At 41.5% G+C, this 24198-nt stretch overlaps 1 protein-coding gene and 1 long non-coding RNA gene across 2 annotated transcripts in view; one reads left to right on the forward strand and one right to left on the reverse strand.

The window, feature by feature from the left end:
• LOC136178606 (uncharacterized) overlaps nucleotides 1-11216 on the reverse strand; it is a 33235-nt gene extending 22019 nt beyond the window's left edge. The window contains exons 1-2 of the long non-coding RNA XR_010665987.1: nucleotides 11082-11216; nucleotides 9572-9638 (exon numbers count right to left, since the gene is read on the reverse strand). This is a non-coding gene — a long non-coding RNA (uncharacterized lncRNA). The remainder of the gene's footprint in view (nucleotides 1-9571; nucleotides 9639-11081) is intronic.
• A 23-nt stretch (nucleotides 11217-11239) lies between these two features.
• Nucleotides 11240-24198, forward strand: part of adamts18 (ADAM metallopeptidase with thrombospondin type 1 motif, 18) — a 63965-nt gene continuing 51006 nt past the window's right edge. Inside the window, exons 1-3 of the mRNA XM_020654289.2 lie at nucleotides 11240-11638; nucleotides 11945-12026; nucleotides 13097-13422. Of these exons, the coding sequence (XP_020509945.2) occupies nucleotides 11537-11638; nucleotides 11945-12026; nucleotides 13097-13422 (510 nt within the window). The 5' untranslated portion in view covers nucleotides 11240-11536. The remainder of the gene's footprint in view (nucleotides 11639-11944; nucleotides 12027-13096; nucleotides 13423-24198) is intronic.

A 24198-nucleotide genomic window follows, 5' to 3' on the forward strand; every position in this document is an offset into this window, starting at 1 on the left:
TGGCTCTCAAACAACAAGGAGCACCACAATCCTTTAGTAGAATACTTCAGGATCAAAATCTAGATTAATGCAACAAATCAAGTTCCTTGATAAAGTCACACTAGCTGCATCATTATGTCCAATTGTTGTATGGACCCAAAGGGGACAACAGTTATGGCTTTAACCATTAACTAATAACGTACAACACAACTAAGCCACAGCTTGATGTCTGCTTTGCTTAAACCACAAAAATTTAAAGAAAATATAATTTTCTTCCGAAGGATCCTTTTTAGGATTTTAAGTTTGGATTACTGTGCATTTACAGTGCAATAAAGCTGGTTTATTGAAGGCCTCACACGGGGCACCATTTGTTGGGGTTGTATCAAGTCAACTTTGGTTATATTCTTTAATAATTATACTTAATTATTAATAATATAAATAAAATATCATTAAACTATGTTTAATCTCGTTTTGGGGCACCAACCTGTAATCAGGTAAATATAACCAAAATATCACTCAAATCAGTCTCAAATTAGTTATTTAATTACTAATATTATTAATAATGAATAACTATATTTAATAAGTTGAAGGCGTGAAATCCGTACACAAAGCCTTCGCACCCAGCTTATATCACAATGTAAATACACCAGTAACCACAAACAACTGCTCTCTTAAATTATAACAGAATTTATTTAAACAAAGCAACATCAATCCAAAATCAATGAACTTAATTAAACAAATAACTATTATAAACTAATCTAAGCAACAAACATTATCAAGCAAAGGCTTGTGGATGAGGTGTGAATGTAGGTGTGTGTGTGTGTGTGTGTGTGTGTGAGAGAGAGAGAGAGAGAGAGAGAGAGAAAGAGGGAAGAAGAAAGGGGGGGAGATGGCTTCGTACCCTCGTGGTCGTTCACGATGGCGCAAACCTAACAAAGACCTGGGTGCGTGCACGTGTGGATGAAAGGGAGAGAGAAGGGGGGGGAAGATTACTTCGTCCCACGTGGTCGCCCTTCCGATGGCACACACCTAACAAAGGCCTAAATGTGGCCTTAAGGTCTAAAAGAGACTGAGTTCGGCCCTACACAATCTGTGTCTCTGAGGCGTCTGGATAGCCGCGAGTGTATAGATCTCTGTGCGTAATGGCGCGGTGGTGGAGTTGGTCTCCAGATGTACGTTTACACAGGAATATGTGTGTACGTGTATGTTCGTAGAGGGGAATAAAAGAGAAATGCGTGCCTGAAGAGGCCGGATCACAGTCCGACTCCCGCGCCACAACTCGGAGTAATTCCCTTCATTCACAGAAACAAACCAATAGCCGAATTCAAGTTAATACGGCTTACACTGGCCTTTCTGATCAGAAGAGTAATACCCGGTTATAACGCTGTTACGCTAAACACATATAGGACGCAGCGGTCCGAAACAACAAGAGTTTTAAACAGTTAAAACTCAGGACGCAGGTCCAACAAAGATAAAAATTACAGTTTCTACTTTGATCAACAATTGTTAAAAACACTCTCTAAAGCTAATTCTGCCCAGACCTAATTAAGCCTCACTTGTGAATCGCTTTGTCCGCGATTGGTGAAAGGAAAAGAGTCCGGCGATGGAGCAGATCTTCTGTCCGTCCTGGTGCAGAGGCGTCTGATGGCGGCGAGGGTCCCTTACGGCGAGAGCGGCTTCGTTGGTTCTCCGTCGAGTGGAAAAATGTCCTTTGATGTCCTTTCGTTGCAGGACGGAATAAGACCGTTATCTTTCTGATAATCTGTTATAGTCTGACGCTCTCCGAGAAACTGAGATGCGTTCACTGGACAATCCGAGCTCGGAATTTAGAACACTGCCGGCCGCGGATTACCTGCGCGCCAAAACTTAAAACAAAGGAAGATTGTTGCAGGAAACAGGAGATCTTCTTGGGTCTCCGAGCACCGAAGGTCAGCGCGTGAAAGAGAGCGAGCAATGGAAGTCTTGGAGTTTTGTAGCCTGGCCTGCTCCATGGGGGTCTACCTCAGGTCCCCTCCAATGAGGAGAGAGAGGTTCCGGTCCCCCCTTTACTTCACACGTAGGTGTGAAGTACCGCAGGGGATTCTGGGATTAAGAGTCCTTTTAGGCCTCTTTGTGATCTCAGTGAATAACTCAAATGAGGCTTTTACAGAGGTGCAGGCCCAAGTCCATTGCTTGACTGTTCTAAGCCTGCGTGGCCCAACAATACTATAAGGAATTCAAAACCTGTTTGTCTCTTACTACAGCGGGATAGTGAGTCCATTTAAGGGCACAATCGATGTTACTATCATACAGATTTAAATAATGAAACCAAACCTTTTTGCATCCATCTCAAGGTACAAGGTTTCCTTATTAGTCCCTCAAAAGGTACATTTGTAGTGCAGAAAGGGGATTACATTGTGATAATAAAACCAACACATTTCAGCAATACAAATCCAATTCCTCACTCTTAAATTCAAAGAAAATCCAGAAAAAATACATTAAAACAAACATTATGTGGCGACAGTGGGCAAGAGTGCAAGCCGGCAGCCTGGGTTCAAATCCAACCAGTGGCTTCTTTGCCGCATGTCATTCCCCACTCTTTGACTCTTCCCACTGTCCTGTCTCTCTACTAAAGGCATAAAAAGCCCAAAAATAAATCTAAAAACAAAACAAACTTCATGGATTAAATCAGGTCATGGCAAAGTGTTGTCAATGTGCATCATCTTGTGCTAGCTTTGTTTTGTAGTGCTGCAGGTTACAAAAGTCTTTCTGCAGTGTTTTGTTTTCCCCTTGGGAGCACCAAAGTGACAGCTGAGCAAAAAAGCTGAGATTTCAAATTTAGGATGGGAACTGTCAAGGGGAACAGAGCTTGCCTTTACACTGAAGCTGTAAAATATAAAGATCTGACAGGTTAGGTTGAGACTCATCTATAAGCTTGCCACCCACTTGACAATGTAGATATAACTGTCAGAATTTGGGCAAGAAATCAAGTATCTCTTGACAGGTCGGGTCAGGATAAGATAGAACAAAAGGGCTTCTGTGAGGGCTGCTCATTTACTATCCTACAAACACCCACAGGATGTGAATATCTGTGTGGTAAGCATTGCTCTCCAGCTGAGGGTCTGTCGGTGCATTCCTTTGAACTATCCAGGTGTTTTTCAAGCACCCCGAGTGGACAAGGCTCCTGCAGGACCACCTGTTCATAACATTTAGGATTACAAAAAGCCAGTGAAGTGTGTGCAATCTGTCACTTGAACTGGGCAGTTTAATCACATAACCCCTAAAGTGCCTTACTTTAGCCAGTATATTTAATATACACCCCTAAAAGTGGGACAATTGAGTAATGCATGATGCTGCCTTCAAATGCAGTCAGAAATGAAGATTGAACAAGTAAACACAATGCATACCACAATTTATGTAAGGCCTATCCTGCATTCATGTGGTGTCAGAATAAAATATAGTGTCTGGATTGAACAATTTCCATGGACCAAAACTCAGAAAGTCTGAAAAGACTTGGTGGCGACTTGCCAAGTTGACATTTTACACATGAACTATGGTGGGCAAAGTTAAAATGTTTTCTGAATTAACTGATTCATACGAATTTTCACGCAGAAGTGTTTGTATATATTAGCCTGTGACCGTTTGATGATGTACATGTGGAGTGTTGAACATCTAAATAAAATACAACACATCTTCTTTGCAGCATCCTTGTTGTGTCCATATTCAAATTCAAAGCTCAAGAACACACTTACATGAAGTTGAAAGAACCACTCCAAAACTCAGGAAATGGGACCCTCTGAAGAGTACATAAATGCATCTTCAACTTTTTGAACCGAGACACGGGACTCACTTCAATGAAAAGATGGGTTTTTATTCAACCCGAAATCAAGGAAACCAAATTTACAGACCACATTATAAGAACAAGGCCAATAATAGAGGTCCACTTAAAGAGGGCATATTATACCCCTTTCCACATTTTCAAACAGTCCCCTGTGGTCTAAATGAAACATCTGTGCTGTGCTTTGGTCAAAATATAACATGAATCAAGCACCAGAGGAGGTTTGTGACCCTGTATAAACCAGCTCTCTCAGAACGCTCCGTTTTGGTGTGTGTGTCTCTTTAAATGCAATGAGACCCCCTGAGTTTTCCCGGTAGACATCACTCCTCTGTAGAGAGAATAAAAATGGCGGACATGTGCAAAAGTTTTGTTCTAGGCTGGAGGTGGAGTCCATTTTTTTTTACCAGAATCCCACTGTGACATCACAAGTTGAGCAAATTTGAAACTGAGCATTTTTCTCTGTGTTGTAAGACTTATGCAGACCACAAACAAAGAACTGGATGGGTTTATTTCACATTTTGTGGGTCAGTAGACACTCAGGTTACCCAAATATATGTTCACTAACACTGTCAAAGTGGATTTTTCATAATACGTCCCCTTTAATATAACTCTCATTAACAAGACTCTAATTAGCCCTGTGTGGGCTGACTTGGGTGGCTGGCCTTTCTTTTTTGTTTTGTTTTGTAACCAGGCTTTCAGCTTATAATTTTGTTGTTTCTTTGTCCATTATTAACTCAGAACTAAATGTGTCATTGTGGTGATAATTTGGAGAATGAAAGTATGAAACCCTGCAAACTGAAGCGACACCAGACTACTAAACACCCTGAGACAGTGGGTAAACCCAGGGAGTTTTTCCTCAGAAAAAAAGCAACTTGTTGTGAAGCATAGGCCCCAGAACATGAGAGAAAGTTTTGCCAGGGCAGGAAGCGACCAAAAGCAGGTCTCATCGTTTGAGTGCTCTCTCCTGATTGCGCAATCCAAAAAGCCATACATCGGCGAAGCGCTTATTAAATAGGCTTGCATTGAAATGGCTGAAATAAGTGTGGATCTCAGTTTGCTAACAAATTTAAGACTGTACCACTGTCCAACAACACAGTTAAAGACGGAATCGATAGAATGTCAGGAAACGTTGAGAACGTGTTCATAGAAAAGCTCAAGATAAGCCCGTTTTCTATTTAGTTGGATGAAACTACCACAGTGGCAGAGGAGCCAATACTTTATGTACAGTACATTGAGGAAACCAAGCTGAAACAAGACATTCTCATGTCTGTCAATCTAACAACCACCACAAGAGGGGAAGATATTTTCATTTTAGTTGACACCTACAATCGTCCCTATTGCATACTTCACAGATGGAGCTACCGCGATGATGAGGAAAAATAAAGGCTTCAACAGCAGTTTGAAGGTGAAGGTGCCCCACTGCATGATCCAATGACAAGCAAACACCTCTCTGAGGAACTTCACGAAACCTTAAAGACTGTGGTAACTTAACTTTATTAAAGCTCGCCCGGTCAACGTACGGATCTTTGCGCAGCTGTGCGAGGACGAGGCACACCAGACACTCCTCCTTAATACCGAGGTGCTCTGGCTTTCCTGGCGCAAAGTGTCAGGTCCTGAATAAAGAGTGTGTCTCATTGTTGAGTCACACATTTAGAGCACTTGTAAACACAAAGTGTGCTGATGTTAACAGAGAAACTTGTAAATGTCGGCTAACAATCAACCTTTTTCTGGTCAAACATCAACAAGTCCAGTGGGTGAACAGACAGATCTGGCACCAAAAAACCCCTCAACAATCAAGTTCAATAACAAATTAATAAAGCCTAAAAGACTTCATGCTTGATATCCCCGACAACAAACTATTCTGTTTTCTCATCATCTTTTTGTTGATCATTGAAAAATTTGATTACAGCACACGTGGACAATGAAATATATATGAATGTTGTGTAGTGAGTCATCTTTTTAATAGTTTTTGTGAGCTCTTTTAAAATTTAATAAAAAATGTTGTGCCTCCCTGAGAACTTACTTTGTCATGTAAATTACAAAAAGAGTTATCATAAAGAGCTAGTTATTAAACGTTAAAGTGACGGGGCTTAGGATCTTTACTTTGAAAGGGAACAGTAAGCCAATCAAAAATCAATCATTTTCATCATTCGGTTATAAATACATTTTTGTAAATAATGTGTTCCATAATCATTATTGTCATTTTGTGCTGGAAACATTTTGAAAAGTAAAGTAAGGGAAAACAAAGAATAAATATATTTCTGTTTCAAACTTTAATGATTCAGTACATTTTGTCTACTTTCTAAATGCATAACAAACTCAGATGAAATGTAAAGTTCAGTTATTTTTATTTTATTGTTTGATTCGATTTGATATGATTTTTTATTTTTTTTAATTGGTTTTAAATAATGGGAAGAAACCGGAGCTCCCGGAGTAAACCCACAACACCCTTCATATCTTGACCTTTACATGTTCAAATATGGGGAAGGTGTTTCCTCACTGAATCCTGAGAACATTATGTCAGAGTGGTGTTTGGATAGTACTGTCTGAAGTTGATATGACGGGTCTGATTATGTGACAGCCTAACTTTATCAGATATCAGTGAGCTCTTGGCTTCTTCTGGGTTGATGATCTGTTTGATCTGTTGATGATCCCTGTTTAAGCACTTTTTCTTTTGTTATCTGTGGCAGCCTGACGCCCCCAGGAGTTGTTTGTGAACCCTGCTTGGATGAATAAGGGGCTTCCTGCATTTCCATTGAGCTGTTGGAGTTAGAGTGGATTTTGGGTTGTGCAGTTTGTGGTGGACTTGGCTTCAGCAGGGTCTGACTATGTTGCACACTACCTTTGTTAAGTATCAGTGGCAGCCTGACTCTCCTAGGAGTTTCTACAGACACAAGCTTGATTGCATAAGGAGATTCCTGAGTGTTTCTTGAACTGTTGAAAGAGTCAGAGTGTCCTTTGAATCTCTGCGTCTCTGGCGGACTTGGCTTCAGCGGGGTCTGACTTTGTTGTAGACTACCATTCTTAGATATCGGTGAACGCCATATTCTCCTCGTTTTTCCAGACTCCTGCTTGAATGCACACAGAGATTCCTGGATGATTCTAGGGCTGTTGGAAGAATCCCAGTGGCCTTTGGATCTTGGTGTCTGTGGTGGGCATGCTTTGGTGGCGTCTGAGTATGTGGTAGACTACCTTTGTTAGGTATCAGTCGCAGCCCAGCTCTCCTGGAAGTTGTTTGAGAGCCCTGCTTGGATGAACAAGGGGGTTCTGGCTTTTTCACTGAGGTTTTATCAAGTGGATTTTGGATTTTGCCATTTGTGGCAGACGTGGCTTCAGCTCAGTCAGATCATCCCTATTCTTGGTATACCCCTCAGCATTTAGGGGCTTTAGTGGACATGCCCAAGAGATGTTGTGACGGGGATGAGTCTGGAGTTTATCTTCATCTTTGTGACAGGGACCTTTAGCATCAAGAAAAGCTTCAATGACAATCAGCTCATTGGTCTTCTCTTCCACCAAACCCATACAGGACATGACGTTGTTGTCAATATAAGCACCAGTACAGGTGCTCATACGATCCTCAATTTCTGTTATTGAGACCACTCAGAGTCTCAATGTCTCTGTTTTGCACATTCACAACTTTATACAGAGCAGAGTTCAGGTAATCATCCTTGATTAATCCGGTGATCATCAGGTCTAAGTTGTCCTCCCCTGTCACAGTCTGCATCACCTCAAACTTAAACTTAAGATCATCCAGAGAGTCTTCTCCTAAGTACATCCTCTTTAGCTCGTTTATCTCCTTCAGAGACAACTGACTGCGTCCCGTCTCATGGCCATCTTTTTGCGTAGACTTATTAATCATGAGCTCTATCCGGCTGTGCTCATTTAGTATAGCAGTGGACAGTTCCTCTATCTCAGGGTTGCACAGGAGAAGTTTATTTTTTGCTTTCCCTTCTTCTTTTTCAACATGGCTTTATTTTTTCTCCTCTCTTCATAAACTGCATAAGCCTTGTCCATACGTTTATATTTCAACTTTGAGTGAACCCTCTGGTCCTTTTCAAACTGTTTAATTTGTTTCTGATAAAGGTCCTTCTCATTTTCAAGAGTCTGCCTCTGTTTTATCAGGGGGCTTAAAGGGGTCATATTCTTCTTTTTCTGGTTTTATATGCTCTTTAGTGTTTTCCAAGTGTGCTGAGCATGTTTAAGCACATCTATTTGCAAAAATTCAAGTCTCCTACGTCCTCCTGTTAGCTGCAGCATTAGCTGCATGTAACGCTCGGTTCTAGCCCCCCTCCAAAAATATTTGCCAGTGTGACGTCTTGTCAGTGTGAGATCACTGATCTAAGCCCATTGGCTCGTTGTGGCAACGCCCACGATATGCCGTAGCCTGCGGTAGCACAGTAGTGCTAAGGTGCTAATGTTTTTTTAACTGATTTAACTGATGTACATATGTTTGATTTTTAACTTCTTGTTATTTTTAATAATTATATTCCTGTTTCCTGTTTTCTTGAGCTGTTGTAATGAAAAAATTTCCCCCATGTGGGGTCAATTAAGTTTATCTTTATCTTTTTGCTCTCCTCGGAGCCAGTGGCTGCATTCCCAATATGGTAAAAGGGGTGTGACATTTCCGAGAACTGTGCTGAGCGACTGACCAATTACGGCAGAGCTGACAGGCCGACCAATCAGATCAGACTTGGCACACGTGGGGACTCTGAACGTGGGCACTTCAGAGCCTTAGAGAGAGAGTCAGAAGCGAGCCGGTGCATGGAGCGGCAGTTCATGAAAACAGACACTTTTTTAAAACTTTAGCTATTGTGAACATACTTTAGTAGGTACATGGATTAAATATATGAACCCCAAAAAAGGCAGAATATGACCTCTTTAAGTCTCTTTTAGCTTTACCAAGTCGAGTCAATGCTCTTTGCCGCTTGTTTTCAAATATCCCTATTAACTTTGTTATTTTTTTACCCTTGGCCATATGCTCAAGGGCGAGGACCTCCTCCCTTCGTTGCTTCGCTGTCTTCAACGATTGTTTTCTCATTTCCTGAGAAAATCGCTCACCTCCAACTGTCGTACAAGCGCGTAGTACTGCTGACCTTCAGCACAAAGTCTCTGGATGTACTTTGTGTTCCGCTCATGGAGTAACTTGCTGTTACACGCACCCGCATTTGTCACAAGATCCCTGTGCTCTTTCAGCTGCTTCTGTAACTCAAGGTTAACCATGGACCAAAATCAAAAAGCAGACCTAACACAATGAGACAAAAGGAAACTTAAACCCTTTCACACATACGGAAATCTTCTGAAAAACTCTGGAGATTTGGCTACCCGGAGGTGCTTTAGGCTATGTGTAAACACAAACAGCCAAATTTTTCGCACGGACTTTACCCCAAGTATTTTATCCACAGAATATCCGAGTGAGCTGATGTCTGAACGCGGCAGCATATACTCCGGAGATTTCAACTCGACCAATACAAAGAGAATGACGTTTATATAGTGACTGCCTAAAGTGTCTGCACGTGACCACTACGATCTCCGTGCACTTAATTAAACGGCTGCATTATGTTTTTTATTCATCAGTATGTTGTTTTCTGCTCTTTTGTGGATGTTGTCATTCCATTGGATTACACATAGCATTGATATAAAGGCAAATATTCTCATTATAACATCGTGTAGAGGACTCTGTTGGAACATGGGATAGAATAAGGTGCCTGACTTGCCAACTTGACTTCATATTCGTCATCAACTACAGGGGAGGGGGGGATGCAGCATTAGTCTTACCTTCTCTTATTGGCCACGCCTTTTGCTCAAACAAGGATTCCCCCCCCCCCCCCGAACATGCAGGTAACTAAAAAAAAAAAGAAATAATGATTAATACAACATAAATGAGTGTTTAATCTCACATTGTTTAAATTGTGAGCACTAAATGCAAGACTACCAAATCAAACTAAGTGGGTACATTGTTTTTGTTGTTGGCTGCAAAATCACTAGCAGGGCTGTTGGTGGGAAACTAATGAGGTGAGAGTGAAGGTGAGGATGATATCCCTGTGTGGCTGGGGCCATCACAGCACGACAGAAGTTCAAATGTTTAGTCGACTTTATGTTTCAGAAAACACATGCAGCCACATTTCATATAAACCCGACATAAAACAGCCTAATCCTTGTTTTTATTACGCTAACGGCCTGTATTTGTTTTTCATTCAGTGCAGCTGTCATTTGTTCTTTGTCTTTAGCTTTCACTCACATGCATTGTTGTTTTGTTTGTGTTGGTATATTGAGACAGCGTGATGAAAGTTTGAAGTTACTTGTAACACTCAGATAAAACATGTCTGTATTTTGCAGATGAAAAGATTGCCTAATTTGTTCTGACAAACATGAATGAGTCCTGCAAGCCTTCATGTTCTCCTGGATGGGTTCAAGTATTGAGCCTGAGGCAGCATCAAGGAAATCTGCATCCTCTCATGTTTGTGCATCATAGCTGCCAATTGAGTAACTGCAGCCTAACCACAACAAGTAAAAATCCTGCAATTCAAAGAAGATGTATAAATGAAATCTCATGTGTGAAAAATCGTGTGGCGACAGAGGCAGAAATGCAGGGCAATAAAAACCAAAAGTTGCCTTTACACTTCGACAGAGCAGACATTTGGGTGTTATAAATCCTGATGAAGAATTGTTTTTTGTAGTCTTAACATATTGGTTTCAAGCCAGTAGTCAGTGAAAGCAGATGCTTTTTAATATCTACAGTACATCTAGTTATTTAGTGATACATATAATTATGTAGCCTATGTGTTTCTGCAGAATTTGCAAAAAACAGATCCACTGAGATCAGGTCATACTGAAGTCATTGTGTGCAATGTGAATGTGATGAGCAGAGAATTTGAATGCTAGTTTAGACTGAAGTGCTCATGCATCTGCACCCTTGTCACAGCACCACCATCTGGCCAATCTGCATACTTTTTCTGTTGCTTGCCATGTCAGGAATGATGTTAAAACTATTTGACTTATCAAACTTAAATTCTTTATGACATTTTAGTAGCATTTTTATCACTTTTATAATAGTACAAATTAAGCAAGTCTCTTTAATCAATAATCTCTATAGGCATATAATTATTTGGTTCTTGATTTTCCCTTTGAACGAAAAGTTGTAAAAGAGACAAGAAAAAAAATCCCGTCTTAAGTTCAAACCATTCCCAAACGACTGAAAAATAAGTTAGTTATTATTGGGGGAAAAACTACAAATTTCTTTTAAGTCACCACGAAACTTTCGACAGTGGAAAATTCCGAGCGGCACCTGAAGGCAGCGACAGTCCTGCTGCTGCTGAGATGAGAATCCCCTTTTTCTTCCCTTTTATCTCCGCGTGCTAAATGATGCTGCGCGCTGATTGGCTGCTGGCCGCTGACTTGTGCTCCATCCTTGCAGGGCTCGACTCTCAGAGAGCCGGGCAGGGTGCTCAGTCAGCGCTCCTCCCGGTGATCCCCGAAACCAGCTACCTGCCGCTCCGCCTCACACACACACACACACACAAACACACACAAACACACACACACATATACACTGATGAGTGCGCTCTGCGTCCATGCGCACCACCGGTTGCTGCAACCTGCCGACTATACCTGAACCAGCGAAGCGGGGATCACAACCTCCAAACAATGCGTGCACGGTGCATTATGCGTTATCGCAGGTTATTAGGACTTTTGCGCTCTTTGCGGAGGTAACGGGGGAGGTGTAGCTTGCATGCCGTCACTATGGATTGCCTTTTTCTTCTGATATGGACTTTACCCATCCCACTGGTCGGCTGCACCTCTCTCAAGCTCCTGTCCACACTCTTATCCTGGAATATCATCAAGGCATGTGGCACTTCATTCAAACCTAGTCATAAACCCTTCACAGTCACCCTATCTGCTTTGGACGCAGGACAAACAAACGTGTCTCTTTTCAGCATGATTTATGTCACCAACAAACTGCTGTGCTCATTGATTGTGGTGAAGAGTAACACAAGTGATTGTTATCCTAAATTCAACTCTGGCACAACACATAATAGCTGATTCAAAACAGGAACTCCATGCATCACCTCCTGGCTTTACTTCTACCACTGCTTGCAACCTGTTGCTACCTGTCCGTGTATAATATCTTTTTTTTTTTTTTTTTTGCAGACGCTGCACATTTACTGCTCACACACCTCCCACACCGTCTCAGCCGGCTTTTCTTCCAGCGACAGCCACGGATTAAATCACGGTGAGTGCTCCTCTTCTGACATCCAGGGGATGTTTCTTCTTCGCTGGCACGTTGCCATGTTTGTAGAGGATATGAGAATAAAACTGATGTGAAAATAATGAGCTCAGGCTTTTGCTCTTGGATGAACCCATTATGAATTATGACAAATTTATTGCCACATATTTATTTCGTGAACAAAAAATGTTAGGAAACCCTGAACCAAGGAAACAAGTTGGGATGTTTTAAAACTTTGATATATGGAGGGAGGGTGAGGGTGAACTTCTTTGGCTTTAGAGGGAAGCTTCCTGAAGGATTTACATGCCTAAAAAAATAAACTGAAAATCAAACCGTAACAAATCAATGAAAAAATATGAACATAATAGTTTTAGTTTATACTTTGAAGATGAACACATTGCATTGAATGCCATGATACTGTGAAATCAGAAAATTGTAAATTTACAACCTCTGGCAGCAAAGTGCTGACCCACATCTGACATGCATGGAAGTATGATGTTGGGCGTTTTGGCTTCTGCTTAAAGTCATCTGCAATACATATGAAGATATGCACAACAGCTGTGCATTGAACCTTTCACAGAACAGCGACTCGTCATTTTAGGGACAGAGGTTGTGTTTCTTTTGGTGAAAGTTCTCAGAGGAACATGTGAAGATCCTGCTCTCATGCTGAAGGTTGCTTTGCCCTGTAACTTTTTAAAGTTTGATTGATAACATGACTGTAGTTAGATGTATCGTTTAACCATGCTGAGCTATCTTTAATGTTGGAATTAAAGATGTGCTGCATATGTTTGGGCAGATGGAGAGATTTTTTGTTAATAGGCTGAAATGTCTCTGCTGACATTATGTTGGAAATGAAACACAATGCAAAGCAAGGCTGGTGCTGCAATGTCTTCGATGAGGCGTGAAGACACGACTTGATGAAATGTTTGAACTAATTCTTGCCAGTTTTTTCTGAAAAATTGTTAGAAGAAAAAACATAACAAAAGGAGATGAAGCAGCATATAATAACATAATCAGTCACTAATAGACAAAAGAGAGAGAGTTTTTAATGCTTGCTTCATCCCTCTCCTCCCCAGACTACGTGTTTGTGACCCCAGTGGAGGTGGACGCGGGCGGGCGATACCTGACCCACGATGTTAGCCGGCAAAGCCACCGCAGCAGGAGGTCTGTGTCTTCTTCTTCTTCCCTGCATTACCGGCTCTCTGTCTTCGGACAGGACATGCTCCTGGACCTGCGTCCTTCATCTGTGGTCGGCCCCGGATTCACAGTGCAGACGCTCGGCTCGGATGGCATCGCCACGGTGATGGATGACAGTGACACAGGGTTTCATAACTGCCTATATCAGGGATTTATCCGGAATCTGTCGGCCTCGTCTGCAGCCATATCAACTTGTTCTGGACTGGTAAGTGTCTGTCCATTAATTGTTGATTCTCGAACAGCATTCTTTGTTTTTGGTTATTGAAACGATTCCAAACCCAATTTAAACATACATCTCAAACCGGCTGATAAGAATGTTTTTCAATCACTTGCCAAAAGTCTGCTTACTCAGCAGATTTAATGTTCCGCCCTCCGTCTGAAGCCCCAGCCTTCTGTCCTCTCATGCCCCAAATGTTTTGATGCTTCTTGTTTCCACAATTCACACGTTGGTGATGTTAGGGGTTAAATGTGACATGACATCATTACCCACAAGTGTAAAGCGTTGGTTTCCAGGGCTTTGTCTGGCACTGCTTTAAGCACAGGGAGGAGCACTACAGGGAATAAAAGGATAAAAAGGGAAGAGGAGAGAAATGTTACACTGCTGGTGCTACAGCTCACGGAAAGAGGCCATCATTTATTCTCCCTGTTTATTGTAGGGCCAGCAAGCATGACAACATCCAACACATTCATCAGAGGGGATCTTAGGAAGACTAGATCCACAATGCCATGAAGTCATTCCTGCAGGAAAACATTTTTAGCCTTTAGCTGACTGTGCATCACGGAAATAAAATTAATTAAACATTGATCCATATCAGCATACTGGAAGTGACTTCAAGAACAGTTTAGAAGTAATTGTATAATTATTTCAAATTAGGGACTGGATCTGTGTCGCCTTATGGGGGAAAAAATCATTTCATGCATCATGTTCCTTATTTCTGTTCATGTATTCAGATTTGGTCTCAGCAGTTTTCCTCAGTCGGCACACTCAGTGCACTTTGTAAATGAATTATAGAAATAATTACTAAATTTCTTGGGATTAATGCCAAGAGGCACATCTTCAGCTGTACATCTTCATTATAGAGCTAAAGAAAGAAGAGATATGGCCTAAAGGCCCTGACACACAGAGGAGATCGTCAGGCCGTCGGTAAGCGGTCGTCGCGATAGTTTGTGCGGTGTGACCGGCTCCGTTGCTACCTGTCAAAGGAACCCTAAAATGCTGGACTGGGGCAAAAATAAATGAAACCTGCAGAACAGGTTAGAAAAGGTTTAGACTTTACCCCTGAGGTTTGCACATGATTCCATTGTGATTTAAGGCCAAGGGAAACCACTAAACTATCAGAGTGTCATAAAGAGATTCCAGAGGGTTAGGTCAAGTAACTAGCTAACAATGCTAACTAACAAAACAGAATGCAAATTAAAGTATGTCAAGATTAGCACAAACATGTATGTAATACTAAATTCAAAAATTATCATTTAAGGTTTCTGTTCTTTTTTTATTTTAGAGGTGTTTAATATTTTAACATTGGCCTGTTTTGATAATGTTAGCGGCTTTAGTTTGCCTTCATGCTAACAAGCTTTCACAGGTTCTGACTCCAGCCTCGTGTTAAACACACAAACATGGGACTTCTGGTGCGTTCCATTTGATCTCGGAACTTGGAAATTCAGAGTTGCCGGTCTGATACTTCATCGGGAACGCCCCCCTGAAGTTGGATTTTCAACATAGAAACTCTAAGTGTTCAAATCCAACATGGCTACTACATGCATCAACAGTAAATTTTAAGCTGTAACTATTGTGTTTATTCACAACGTAGTCCTCTTCATGTGTCATTAAATCAATCACACCGATACTATGCAAGTTCTATCTGTTGATGTGTTTTCATGTTATATTCACACACAAACTAGCACATAGTGTGTTGTTATCACCTGGTATTAGCTGACAAAACAAAGGTACTCCTGGAGGCGTCCATGTTGCTTGTCCGATTTGTTACCAACTCGCAACAGGAACACTGTAAACTCGGTCGGACGTCATTCTCAGCTCGAAGTTCAGAGGTGAATGGAACACATAAAGAATATGACCAAACTTCTTATGATGCACTGACTTGATGTAATTTCTGAACAGAGTCAAAGCACATAATGGATTTTAGTGGTGCTCTCATTTGGCTATTTGATGAGTGGCTTCAGATGTAACCAGAAGTCATTCCAATTATGGATAAGGGATTTCTGATCAAGGTGGTCCACCATTTTTTTAAGTCCAAATATCAACTTTAGACATAAAAAATTGAGTTTGAGTTGGAAAAAAACCCAGCCACCATATGATGATTAGCTGTTAGGTATGCATTAAAGTTTTCATAATAGAGTTCAATTGACAGGTAAATATCAGGCAAACGATAGTTGATAGTTTTGCAGGATAACAGGCCATGGGTTCTGCTTGGACTGCTCTCCACAATGACTGTTCTTCCTTCTAACAACCAAATGATGCGAAAACCAGATTGCTTCAACACCTACATTTTGTCTCTCTCTAACAAATTCTGCATACATTTTCCGATATCTGTTTATTGAGATTACTTTTGAGGTAGTTCCCCTTGAAACCACAGGGACTCTGTAAATACAAGATCCCCTGCTTTCATTTGTGGTTTATGAGGGTCCTGGACCTTTCTGGCCCACCAGCACACACACATTCCTTGACACATCCCACACCAGTCTGGGCCAGATGGACACTCTACACCTCCATAAAAAGCCATACCTCCATTCATCATGCAGCCTTCATACCTCCTCTTGCGTTCTCCTCCTGCTCGCCCTGCTCTTTTGTCCCCTGTTTGCCCTGCCTCTACATCTCCTCTTGTTTGCAGCAATTAAAGCCAGGGTGAAGTTTGAGCCGCCTCGCTGGCACTGCTAATCTTCGCATTGTCCCTTTCATTAGGCTAGCTCCCACTCACAATAAAGCACCGCTGACCCGTTCTCTTAAGAGCGCTGCGAGAACACAATGTGATTTGGTTGTGATTGCATTTGAATGGGCCCGGACAAACTCTTTGATCTATTTTTTACTCCTCTCAAGCTTCTGCCTATTTTTTTCTTGTCTTCTTCCTCTCTGATGTGCGACCTCAGGGGCCATCGTTGGTTGGAGGCTCACTAGGCCTGTTAAATGGACTCATGTTTTCAGTAAATCTCTGTCGGAAAAAAAAAGGGATGAACAAAATTGGACTGCTTCTTTTTTCTCAGTTCATTAGTCTGTGTGTGTTATTGGACTAATGTTAGAAGTTAACCTTTGCTTTCTATCAAGGCCTGCACCCAGAATATTTGGATTAAGTGCAAATGAGGAAACAGCCATTCAAGCCAATTTAATGCAGCGATGGGCTCGAGAAAGAGATTAAGGTGGAATTAAAGAAAAGAGTGGCCAAAGGAGGAGAGGAGGAAGTCAGGGGAAAAAGAAGACAGAGACAGGGAAATCCAGGAAAACACAAGACAGGGATAAGCAAAGGGGGTGAAATAATGAATGAGAAGTGAAGCGCAGCACTACACATTAGTGTTGTGTGAGAGTAATGTGGATTCATTGTCTGGGGTGGAAGCTCCCAGGGAGGCTGGATGGTCTCTTTATAGAGAGCTGGAGAGATGGACTCTGTTTGTGTCAAAGGGCTTTGGAGGAGAAATGGGGTGAGAACGAAAGAAAGTGCAAAAGAGAGTTTCCTCGTACTTCATGTCTTTGTCTCCTTTCAACAGACTGCTGGAAAGAGAATAAACTAGGGAAAAGAGAGTGTCCGAAATAGCATTTTTTTAATACCAGAGATGTCAGCAGCAGAAAGTAGGCGAGGTCTTTTTTAAACATTCACCCAGGCCAAGCAGATGGGAGTGGGATTCAGCTGTTTAAATGAAGACCAGGGCGAGATGGTATTAAGAACAAGGCAGGATAGATGGATGGATGACTGGAAACGAGGGATTTTTTACTGTAAATCCCCATTAATTGAACAGGGTGTTATTGGTTGGGTTCTTAATCACTCTCCAGCGTGTCCTTGTGAAGCGCCTCGCTCTTGATTCTGAGTGAAATGAAGCCGTCTGTCTCTTTTTTTTGCATGAGATGAAAGGATCTCACTTCAGATGTAATGCTCTCTGATTTGTAAGAGGAGTGGAGGGGGAGGGGCTTCTCTCTTTCTTCTTTTGAGAGGTTTCTCATCTGAGGTCGCTGTGCTGGTTGACCCCAATCCTCTCTGCTCGTGTTGAAGGAGACGGGTGCTGTTATGAAGCGGGGGTGGGGGGGGGGGGGGGGGGGGGGTTATAGTAACCTGGACTCTCACAGGTTCTTATGATGCAGTGCAAATTCAGAGCTGTTCACAACTCATGTGAATGCAGAGAAATAGAGTGATTTACAGCTCCCCTCTGTCCTTCCAGCCCCTTCCCAGGGTAGGATTCCTCACTCTGGGGTGTCGAGGGCAGACCTGAGACCTGCTCTGACAGGCCTGAGCTGCTGACACACTGTATATCTTCTATGAGAATAACAAACTTCAACCTTTATTGGCAGCTTGTAAAAGAATGAATGACCAGGTAAAGAAACGGAAAAACAAGTGAATAATTAAAATAGTGAAAAGAAGATTTGCACTATTCTCACTGAATGTTTTACAAAGCAATAAATAAACAATGTTCTTTGATGAATTGGATGGATGGATGGGCAGATGCAAGGAAAGTTTGGATGCATGGATGTTGAATGAATGGATTGATGGAAGGGAATGAAAAATTGGATGGCCAGCTGGCTGGCTGTCTGGATGTGGCTCCACAAGCACCAGTGAAATAGATACAGTCTCCACCTGTATCTATATAAGTGAGTTTTGTCAAATTCATTATTCATCATTATTGTTGGTATTGGCGTAATATTTTATGGTCATGTTGACATTTTCATTTCATAAAAGTGTAGAGTAGGACTTTTAAAATTGCCCTTACAGTGGTCATTTAAAAAAAAAAATCCTCAGTATGACTTCTATAATTAACACCATAGTTCATGACGACTGACCTGGCATTATTCATTTCTTCAAACATTTGAGTGATGGATGCTCGTGGCTGTGTCAGGCTGTGTCAGGTTGTCTCTGAGCTGACTATGGCCTTAACTCTGACCTTTCCCAAGCTCCTCCAGGCCAGGTCAAAGACGGGTTACACTTGATGGAAACCGAGCTCTAAGGGTTAGAGTGACCAATGTTTGCAATTCCACAGATCAGTTTTCAACTTCCTGAAGAACTTTTTAGTCCTACGGTCGATACACTAAGTGACTCTTCACTATCAAGCTTTGGAGCCTGAGCAAGATCCTAAATACTTTTGCCTTACATTTAATGTAACACATTTAGTGAACAGCGTAAAGTGGAAGAGAGTTGACGGCAAGATCTGTTAATGTACCAGCATATTTTCTACAGTACATGTCCTTATCATATAGATCAATCCTGACAATGTGACTAAATATTTCACCTTGTTGAGAGCACATATAGTATCATGACTTTCATAAAGACTGAAAGGCATTTTTTCTTATGATCAGATGCTTCCATTGCAGCAACACGTGTTTCAGCGACAGCTTATGTGACACGTCACTCCTTAACTTGAGCAGATGCTGAAGGTCAGTACTATGGAGACAAGATCATCCATTAACAGATTGAACAGAACAGGTGAAAGACTATTCTGTACTCCATCGGGCGCTAAAAATAACTCGTAATGCTTTGCTGTAATATTTCAATTTTCAGGGAAAAGGAGCAGGGGTGCTGATCACTAACCTGCGATAACACTTTATAATGATGAAGCTAATGGTTAGCTTCATCCTCTATTAGCAAGATAAGTTGTGTGCAGTCTGCCTGACACAGACAGATCATGTATATGAAACTTTACACTACATTGGACTGTCTTCCACAGGCTAAACATCCGACAGAAATCAGAGAAAAGGTCTTTATGTTCAGCAGACTTCACAGACTTGTTGGTTGAATTGTGGATATCTATACACACCAGTCATCGCCTTCGGTTGTACTTTGTGTCACTGTAGTCACTTTCAAACAAGCACTGCACTTCTGAAAATGTCTGGGAATCTTCTGGTGGGCTGCGTGTGTCAATGCTGAACGTATTCCTGCCAGCCCCCTATGTGAAATTTCCACAAATCAGTGTGAGCCAAAATGTAACCACACGGCAGGTAATGGCCAAAACTGTCATTGTGTGAAAGGGAAAATCAGTTCAGAGTTCAGGGACAAGCAAGGCATGTGTCTAACTCCACTTGTTCCATTAGGTTTACATTTCAATAGCAGCATATATTTAGATAACAAGGTGTTTTTTAGTAAAAGCTCCAAAGACTTATTGTATTGTTTTTTCTTCTCAGCCTTATGACCCAACAACCACACAGGTATTACCGTTTATAGCCTAAATGTGTGTTTGCACACCCATGTGTGAGAGAGAAAACACTGGAGAAAGTGTCAACACACACCTCTTCCTCTCTTCTCCCCTTCATCTTTTCAAGCTGCACACATCAAACCTGTCTAACGGCCGTCGTTGACATGGTGCCGCGTGTTGTGGCAACCATCAGTGACTGTGGTAAGAGGGGAGCTCGACCTACGACCTCTGTCTGTCTCCAGCAGGCATGAAGCTCCCTGTGGTGTGAAGAAAAGGAGTTTGCTCTTTTCCCGGGACTTGTTTTTGATGGCGGATGCACTGAAGCCTCTCTTTTTGAACACATTAAAGTATGAATACACGGTACTTTTTCTTGTTGGATAAATCAGAAATCCTGCAAGGATCAAACATCTTTGTTTGTATGTTAAGATTGAAGTTTTATTTGAAAGAAAAATCCAGTTGAACTCTGGCTGTTGTAAAGGGTTATGAGATACAAATTAGGGCTGCAACTAACCATTAGATCCATAACAGATTAATCCACCAAATAATCATTTTGATCATCTTAATCTCAAGTCTATTAAATGTTTAAAATTGTGAAAAAAAGCTCTATAATTTCTAGGCAGAAGCCATATACCAAATTGCCTTTTTTCCATGAACCAGTATTTTAAACCCCATGACTCTGACTGACTGTTAAAACATGACTAATAAGCAGTTAATTCTTATATTTAGAAAGTAAGAACGGGCAAATGTTTGACATTCCTGCGTGAAATTGGCTAAAATGGTGAATTGTCAATGTAATTCATTTTTTTGTAATTCATTCAATTGTATTCATTTTTCCTCGGATTGACTGAACAATAAATGAATTAATCTTTGCAGTTCTAATTAAAATATCTCACAAGAAGAGTCTGTAAAATACATCTGAAAATGCATGCATTGAATCACTTGGTTTGTCTGTTTGAATGTTTACCATTCGTGGATGTTGGGATCCCGTTAGCTGATCTACTTTATGGTTACTCATATAAAGGGCTTGGAATTGAGACAGCATATGATGTGTGTTTTTGTAAGTGTTCCGCAAATACTCCTCTGCTTTGAAGGGTTGTAATGACGCTTTGAAAGACCGATTTCCAGCCGGCACTCAGGCCATTTGTACCTGTCTGTTTTTCCTGTAAAGGGCAACAAATTGGAACGTCTCCACACTAACAATGTGCCTCTCTGGCTCTGCCATAACTCAGCTGATGGGCTGGGCCACAGAGGAGCTCTGAGCCTGGCGCTACAAGCAGAGAGTAGCCCAGAGCCGTTCCCTGGTGGTCTGCATGCTGACAGTGATGTAGTGCCCACTGTTAGATGCCAGCAGGAGGGGGGAGTGGGGAGGGGGGGGGGCTCTCAGCATGGGTGTGGGATGGGCTGTGTGTGAATTGGGGAGAAGAAACAGAAAGTTGTTGTGTACATGTGTGTGTGCTCATACATCCTCTCTGGGCTGTGCAAGGACTTTCTCACAAAAGACGAATAGCTGCTGTTGAAGTCTTCAAGTGGCTGCTGCAACTTCTACAAACAGAGCTCGTACATCAAATCTGACTTACTATTGTCAGCACATTCACTGCTCTTTTGCTCGAACAGCTACAGCTACAGTCTGGTTTCTAGGTTGTAAGTTTTTACTAATTTATTTGGTTCTGTTTTCTTGGATATAACTTTAATTCAAAGTGTTTTCAATAAACAACAGGAGCTTTGGACTTTGACCCAGTCATCATGTGGTAGCCTATGGAGAACATTTTGTCCCATTCTATAAACCATCCTGAAAGGCATCACAAGACCTTTTAGGGACTTTAAGTGGGTCTGAACCCTGATGCTATTTTTTTAGCTTCATTGAAGGACACAGTCCAAATGCCTCTGGACATGGTGGCAAATTAAACAACGTGGTCAATGTAGCATAATCGAGCACAATACAAGGAGGTTTGGCATGGCATTTGAGAGCCAACACTTCAAATGTGTCTGCAACGTGAACTATCGTCCATTTCATTTGATGCAGACACTACAGGTAATTCGTAACTTTCCCAATCATTGTATTTGTAAATGTCTCTAGAATGCGCCTCTGTCAGTGATCATATCAAACCTATCCTTTAGGCTGTGATTGGTTGGGTTTTGCCAAGATTTGGAGTGTTACACTTGTGGTTATCTCAAAGTCCAGATAACATGCGTTGACAAATTCACACCAGCATACATGGGTTACTTCTCTGTTATTAATCAAGTATCATTATTTCATTCCTTTAATAGAGTAGTATTACAACCTCCCTTTTCGGAAGTATTTTCAATCAAGTCATTGGAATCTTTTTGAAAGTTGGACTAAATTTCATCTTCCCTTTGGATTTACTGTATCACCACCAATGGATAGAGTGATCTACTTTAGAAACACTGTGCTGTGTTCTTTTTTTCCACCAAGCTTACCCTCTTCCTTCCATTACAACCCTCAGTTCATTGAGCTCCTCTGGGTGTGAGGGTGTGACAGGAAGATATGTAGAGATAACACACTTCCCATCTCTGTGACCTTCAACCTTCCAGGCCCTGCGGTGCTCCTGCTGGAAAAAAATTGAAAAGTCCATATAACACAAATTACACCATGTTTTGAATGCATTTCACTTAACACTTTTACCTCTTTTGCATCACAACTGCTGCTAAGTCAGTAAAAGTGTTATTGCAGTACTTTGTAACCTAATTAGAAAGCAATTAACGAGACCTTGAAGGAGGAAATTTCCATTTGTATGGAGCCGGTGTGGGAGTTGTCCTCATCTTCCCTGCTGTGAATAACGAGTGAGGCCGTGCCCAGAGACTCCCAATGACAAAAGACTCATCAGTTTCTCTTTTAGTGCGTTCCTCTGCTGTGATGATCCCCAGACGTGCTCAAAATCTGGCTGTTCAAAGACAGCTATGGAGTCCAATCAAGGGCTAGCAAGACCCCTGGCCTTTTGATACATTGTGATCCTAATCAGTCGTACATGAAGCGGGATATCTCGACCTAATATCACTAATGGGGGGCTTTGCAAACGACCCGGCTTCAGTTAAACCAATCCTCCAGCACTTCTATGAATGCAACTGTGTGAGGAGAAATACATTCATTTGGAGCTTTAAGAAGGAAAGGCCAACCAATGCTATGCCCTGTCATTGCTGCTCGGCTCTTTCCTACCGTGCCATCGTCTTGTGTTCCAAGATCCAAAATTACCATCTCTTCTCTTTCCCAGTTTAAGAACACATAATTCACTTGAGGAAACTGTAATTACTCAGATTGTGATTCTATTGAATAAGTTGATGCCTCAGGGAGCCTCTCTCCTCTGCTCCTGTATGATTTTCCCTCTCTCACCACACACTGCGTTCACGTGACTCTCTGCTGAACCGGAGTGCAGATGTGCTTTAGAGTTCCGTAATCACCGGCTTGGGGCTTCTCGCCGCTCGGCACTGGTCTTTAACAGCATGTAAGCACTTACTCATTTGCCTTATAATATCATGGTAGGGAAACCTTAAAAGAGGCTAGAGTTTACACAGAGACAAGCTAAAGATGCCGTCTCTCCTGGCATAAAGCGGTCTGCAGCCAAAAGGGGAAGAGAGAAAAAAAGGGGAGAAAAAGGAAAAGTCCAGAGAGAGTTTTTTTAACCTTTTGTTTGTAGAAAATGACGCCATAGCTGACCTGGTTGAGCCTGTAATCTGTGAGGATTCTGTGTGTGATATTCAAGGGGAAATGTGTGAGTCCGCATGTAAACGTGGGAGCAAAGTAAAAGCGGTGTTTAGCTGAGCATTCATCCCTTTAATCTGGCTGAGTCTTAACAAGTGTTAATGTGTGAAGATAACTAAAGGCCTGCTGTATCAGCGCCGCAGCTGGCCCGTCTCTGGTGTCTGCAGACTCTGTGAAACCCTATACCGCTCATCCTTCTTTTTGATCGTTCATAATTATAATGCTATAGGCCTTTTATTTGTGCATTGTGCTCACACCAAATGAGACGGGTAGAAAAGTGGTTACAAACTGAGTTCAGTGCATGAAATAAAGTGGTCTGTAATGTGTGACACTCTTACCAGAAACATTTCATAATATGCATGAATGATAAAAGGTTTTAATATCATAGTTCATGGGGTCAAAATTAGTCATTTGTGAAGCAGTGCAAAGTTGTTACTGTTTCTTCTGTATAATAACTTAAAAAATACAGAGAGAGAAAGCTGTTATTAATCTTAGTTTTAAATGAATAAGGTAAGTAAATACAACTTCTATAGTGTTATCATATTCTGCATGAGAAGTTCAGAAAAAGTCAATGTGCCAGAAATCTGTATTATTTTTAATATCCACCAGGGTGCGACTCCACTTGAGGCTTAATAAGTCCAGTTGTAACGGAGAAAATAGGGAAATACTCTACTTCTCAGTAGATTTATTACCGCAGTAAACATTTGCATAACGGGGGCACTTATTAGCTAAGTTGAGAAAGTAGGCGCCTCATGTATAAAGGATACACTCCTCTTTGCAGTGGTTGCAGGCTTGACCTCCAATCCTGACGCTATTTGGTGCACGTTATTCCACACTCTCTCTCTCTGTCAGAGGGAGCTGTTTAAAAAATATTGTTTAACCTTCTGGAAGAATAATATTAAATGAGTGGGATGTTTT

This window comes from Labrus bergylta, chromosome 3 (assembly GCF_963930695.1).
Source record: "Labrus bergylta chromosome 3, fLabBer1.1, whole genome shotgun sequence".
NCBI classification, from domain to species: domain Eukaryota; kingdom Metazoa; phylum Chordata; class Actinopteri; order Labriformes; family Labridae; genus Labrus; species Labrus bergylta.